Source organism: Corvus brachyrhynchos, unplaced genomic scaffold (assembly GCF_000691975.1).
Source record: "Corvus brachyrhynchos isolate BGI_N302 unplaced genomic scaffold, ASM69197v1 scaffold400, whole genome shotgun sequence".
Taxonomy (NCBI): Eukaryota; Metazoa; Chordata; class Aves; order Passeriformes; family Corvidae; genus Corvus; species Corvus brachyrhynchos.
In genome coordinates, this window is record NW_008235789.1 from 243269 (window position 1) to 248820 (window position 5552).

Sequence of the window (5552 nt, forward strand, 5' to 3'; positions counted from 1 at the left end):
CGTGGCCTGCGCCTCCTCTAGCCTGGCTGGGGGCTGCCCTTCTATGGGGCCGGAGCGGCTCCGTTAACCGGGAGCGGACGGAGTGAACCCCGAAATGTAATAGCCCATGCTAAGGTGTGGAGCTCTTGTGTTTCAACGCGTGTTTGAGTGGAACTTCACCGATTCGGAAAAATCTTTGTGCTCCCGCCTTTCTTTCAGCGGGAGGGGGAAACGCTGCTGCGTTTTTCTTATTTTTTTTTTCTTACTAACCAAGGAACAGAGCATCACCAAATCACAGAAGAAACTTGTGAACGGTATTTTACTCTATTAGGACGGGTGTTATACTTCCAGTGGCTTGCTTTTACATCTGGCAGAGCTACGACTTATTTTTTGGTCTGAAATCTTCACACAAACTGGCTGCAGAGACACGTACAGTTAGCTCAGAAGGCCAGCCTGGGGTGTTCCCTCCAGCCATGTTCTTTAGCTGGTGGATGAATCCACAAGATATTGCTGGAAATTTTGTATCTAGGAAGTTCTGGCAGAGAGTATCTGAATTATCTTTTTGAATGGTTTTAAAGGATTAATTCATTTGTGTTCTCTTGACTGAAGATTTCTCTCTGACTTCAGAAAGTAGATCCTGGAAAACTATATTTGAAGCAGCCAAAGCTACACTTGGAAGTAGTCAACTGAAAACTGATATTTTGTTCTTCCACAGGGCTAAAAATCTTTAGGATAGCTCAAAAAAAAGAGTGAAATTGATCCCAGATGAAGTGTGCACATCTACCTCTTCATTCTCCATCTTGGAAAGCTTTTGTTTTGCTTCTTAATGTAAGAATTCAGAGAGCAGCCTAAAAAGGAGGAATGTGAAGGGCAACGTTTCTGCTGTGCAGCAGAGCATATATATTGCCCATTAGCGATATATATAATATAATACAATATATATTGCTCATCATCACTGAGAGGGTGTGCCGGTTTGGCCAAATCTAGAAATATATCCTCTGAGAGAAGGCAGGCTATAACCACCCCTCCCCCACCAGGTTCATGAAAAAATGAATTTTCCTCAAAGGAAAGTGAAAGAGATAAAAACTATTTCTTGAACAGACACACAGGAAAAGGGATAATGATGCTAAATCATAAAACTTCTCGATCTGCTGAGAGAAACCTGGGAAAATTTCAGAGTCCTTCCATAGATCTCTCTCTCCCCCTCCTTGGAGCTGGGACGGGGTGGTGGGCCCACCTCTGGGGCCAAGGCCTTGGTGGAAAGTCCTCCCGATGTATACTGATGTTGAAACAGTCCAGCAGAGAGAAAAGGGAAAAAATGAAGTCCCAGGAAAACAAAAGTTCAAATCTCTGAAGGAAAAGGAGCTGGGGAAAAAAAACTGCTGAAAGCTGGCTGGAAAGAAAAGCAAACTGGACGCTTCCCTTCCCTCTCGCTCTCCTGCTGCAGTTGGAAAAAAAAAAAAAATCTCTATCTCTGTGTGACCTTGAAAAAGCTGCAACCTGCTTTGAAAAAGTTTTGCTCAGTTTTTTCCTCCCCCCTCTCAGGCTCAGTTTAAAGGCATAGAAAGGCATAAAATTAATTCCTGGGCATGGGGCAGCAATAGGGGATGCACATCACAAAGTCACCCCAAGACAGAGGGACAGCTCTAATCCTACTTAACTGCTTCCTCTCCCAGTTGTACCTTTCTGCCCCTGTGCTTTGGTTTTCCCCTTTTTTTCATCGCAGACTTCAGGTTCCTGTTTTTGAAGAGTTCCTCCTGGTTTGTGGAGAGAGGGAAGGAATAATTTTCTAATAGTTTGGCCAATTGTATGGGATTGGTGTGGGATCAAGTGATTCTTCTTGCACAGGAGGAAGTAACCCATATTTTCTTCTCTCAAATCCTGACTGGGATTCTCTTCCCCCCTCCCACTGACCTGCCCTTCAGTGGTAGCCAGCCATTGGGTAGATTTGAGTCCTGTTGTTTAATTTCACCTTAAATAAAAAGGGAATATGAAAAACAAACCTTTTGGACCCGCTGTTATAATATAGTAAGAACTGGATTAATATCTGCAGCTTGCTGCCCAAACTATTTTTGTGTGGTTTAAGCAAACACTTTTATTTTCTAAATTTGTTTTTCAAAGTTGCAGCTGTAGGACTAATGAATTAATAGCAAGCTCCTTTTTTGTTAAAATATCAAGAATGTTTCCCTTGTTGAGAACTTTATAAAATTGAACCACACAGGATTTTTGAAACATTAACAGCTAGTGTATAATTTAAGAATGTTTTATGTTTGAATATTGACTAAAATCTTTCTTCATTATTTAAAGACTTTTTTTTAGCTCATGGCATACAAACAGTCATCCTAAGTTGTTTTTGTTTTTTTTCCTCACCAGCTTTGTCACAGAACAAGAAGAAGCTATGGTGTGCATTCCTTGCATTGTCATTCCGGTCCTCCTCTGGGTCTACAAGAAATTCCTGGAACCGTATATCTATCCCATTATCGCACCTTTCATTAAGCATGTATGGCCCAAGAAAGCTGCGCAGGAAATGACAGCCACAAAACAAGGTCGAGAAGGCAGTGGTGGAAATCCACAGGCACCTTCAGCCACAAAAAGAGATCAGGAGGATGAATGTGGAATTTATAAAGTAAGATTAATGCATTTAGCTAACCAGGGAAACTGCGGATAAAGTACCCAGCAATAGTTAAGCAGGGGCACCGTAAAACAGTAAATCGTTGCATGTTTTTACAGACATTTTTGAGGCTATTTTCTTATGAAAGGGAGTTGCTGGTACTGAGCCAGCTAGAAATAGTTGCTTCAAGACTGCTTCTGGTAGGTCTTGGAAGGATAGGAATTGCACCTGTTTTCTGAAACAGCTTAGTTAATTTCTTTTTTTTTTTTTAATGCCTGGCTATTCTTTTAGAGAAGAAAAAAGTCAAATAATTGGTACATCACACCAGATACATGAAGCAGAATTAAAAATAAACAACAAACCACTCTTCAGCCACCTCTGCCTCTTGTAATGGGGGAAAATGTTTAGTGCATCTAAATTGTGCATTTATTATTTATCTCTTCTTTCAAAATGCAAAGGTTTATATATCTTGTCTCTGCCCTCGTTCCCCTCCTGAAGTAATAATTATTTGTAGATCTAAAGAGACACCACCACTTTGGTTTTTGCTGCAGATTTCTTCATAGATCATTACTGGCCCTGCTTCTAAAAGCCATTTTCATCACCGGCTGTTACTGTTCTGGGTGTGAAGTCCTTTTTTGACATCCCATTTATCATGCTGTCTTTTATTTGCAGTTTGAAAGCAATGGCGTTGCAATTGGAATTGCCACAAAGAGGTCCACAGAAGTTTGTGACAAGAAAATGGATTAAAGGAATTAAATCCTAAGGATTTTATTCCCTTGTGTCCAATATGAACTCATGGTATTTCTCCTCTCACTTTGAGACTTTTTTTCTTTGCATGTTTTAGCTGAATAAAACCCCTTATCACTTACAGGAGAGAGTTTATTTTGCCACAAAAATGGCGGCTAGTACATTTATTAATTTAAAATGTTGGAAAACTGAAGTTTTTCTATCTTCCTCACTGGAACTACTTTTCATCTATCACCTATTTGATGTGATTGGAATTTATGTTTAATAACTTAGGAATAAATATAGCTTTGAAACGTAAATGTATCTTAGCATCTTAATTTTATTAACTGCTAGTGTAATCCTTCAGGCTTTCACCTTAAAAGCTATGGCTGTTCTTGACCTTGCTTAAGAACTATGGATTGCATTGTGGTGACAAATGTGTCATGGTTAAATTATGAAGAGTTTAGATTTGTCATGCCAAATCTCTGGATGAGCTAAAGGAGTTACGCTATATGTAAAATTTACTTAACTTACTAAAAGCAGAAAGTCTTGATATGCTACTTCCATTAATCATTTTCCTGGAAATATTGTGCGTTTCTTTCCTGAAGAGGAGCAGCAGAGGCACGATGCAAGAGAATTGTCGCCTTATATTCTGTTGCAGTGGTTTAGAATGCTGTAGTTCTGTCTTCCAAGAAAAGCCCCACCCTCCAACTAAAATCTCTTTAACATGCTTGAGGAATTTGAATTATAATAAACCAGGATTTTATTTAAAAATAAGTTGCTTCATACAATTGTTCTTAGTCTTCTGAGCTATAAATATATAAAGCGATAACAAAGTTTTTGAAAACCTGGAGACAGACCCCAGGCAGAAGATCATAAAACTACTGACTTCATAATAAAGACCAGCTTTGCCTCCTCCTGGGAAGATGCATTCTGTTACTGACCCGCATCCCAATTGTGAAGTGTTTTAGATGTCCCTGTGCTTAGTAAGGAATAAAAATTAATTCCTGCTTTGTCCTCTCTGCCAAAACAGAGTGCTCTTTAAAAGATTCAAAACCATTTCAGCAGTTTTAGATTGTTAAGATTTATTTTCCCTAAAATCCTACCTAAGATATGCCTAAAAAGGCTATGCTATTTTCCCATTGTTTTTGACCTCTGTATCATTGGATATTTTGCCCACATTGTTGCAACAAATTGTACCCTTATCAGTGAGAACTTCACCTGGTAAAAGGTGGGTGTAATTTTTGCTGGGGTGGATTGGGTTTTTTAAACCAATCAACCTCCATCTCACCCTAAACAATAAGTTCCTCTCCTACCACTACTGTCACAGTTCATGCTCTAAATCTGAAAGCTGGGAGCTTTCTAAGGGTCTAGAATCACCTTGCAATGAGAAAGGAGTAAACTGCCTGAGAAAGTCACTCCCACGTATTTCAAATTGAATCAGGGGAAGAAGGGGATGCAGAGATTAAATGATTTGCTAAGAAGTTGTTTGTTAAAAACAATGCATACAGCTTGCTCAACACTTATTGTGCCTACCAAAGCAGGATGAGAAGATAGAAGACTATTGATAAAGGAAAGGAATCTTAAACAAAGATCCTGTTTTCGAACCTAAAACTAACTTAAACCAGACTTGAAGTTTGGACTTGGGCCAGAAACATAAAGAGCATGCGCAGGGAAGCAAGGTGAAAAGTTCAGAATCAGGAAGACCCTTTACTTCATCTCAGCGACCCCTGCCCCCGACCACCAGACGACACTGCACAAGCGCAACGCGGATGTAAATGACTTTTGGGCTCATTGTAATATGAGGCGAGGCTAGGTAATGAATATGTATACGCGTATTGGGAAACTTTATGAATATGGAACTTGTAACCCAATATATACCAAGCTGAATGCAGCTGTCGGCACGCATGACTTTGGAGGAACTATCCCCCATGCGTCCCAGTGCTGGAATAAACATACCTACTTTACTACTTATTCCAGTAGTGGAGTCTTTTCCGCATATCAAAATGGCTGTAGAAATGGAGATTGATGGCAAGTGTGCAGCTAAACAGAAGTATGTGTTCTGACATTGTGAGGATATCTGAAAAGATTGTCCCTTTGCTCTGCTTCCTGTCTGTCATACATGAAATCCCTATTTGTGCTTGGTCTTTGCATATTAAGTGCTTTAATTAATTAATTTTGAGTTAAATATTTTTAAATTGAATGTTAAAATTAACCCATCAGCCCAGGTACAAAA

General features: G+C 39.6%; 1 protein-coding gene across 1 annotated transcript; it reads left to right on the plus strand.

The window, feature by feature from the left end:
• Positions 1-2377: 2377 nt before the first annotated feature.
• Positions 2378-3337, plus strand: LOC103611491 (UPF0729 protein C18orf32). The gene is made up of 2 exons (XM_008629024.2): positions 2378-2605; positions 3263-3337. The coding sequence occupies exons 1-2, from the start codon at positions 2378-2380 to the stop codon at positions 3335-3337; spliced, it is 303 nt and encodes a 100-aa protein (XP_008627246.1).
• Positions 3338-5552: the final 2215 nt, after the last annotated feature.

Coding starts and splice junctions, on each gene's coding strand:
- LOC103611491 (XM_008629024.2), top strand. CDS start 2,378: ATGGTGTGCATTCCTTGCATTGTCATTCCGGTCCTCCTCTGGGTCTAC. Junction 2,606..3,262: donor ATGAATGTGGAATTTATAAA/GTAAGATTAATG, acceptor TTTTATTTGCAG/TTTGAAAGCAATGGCGTTGC.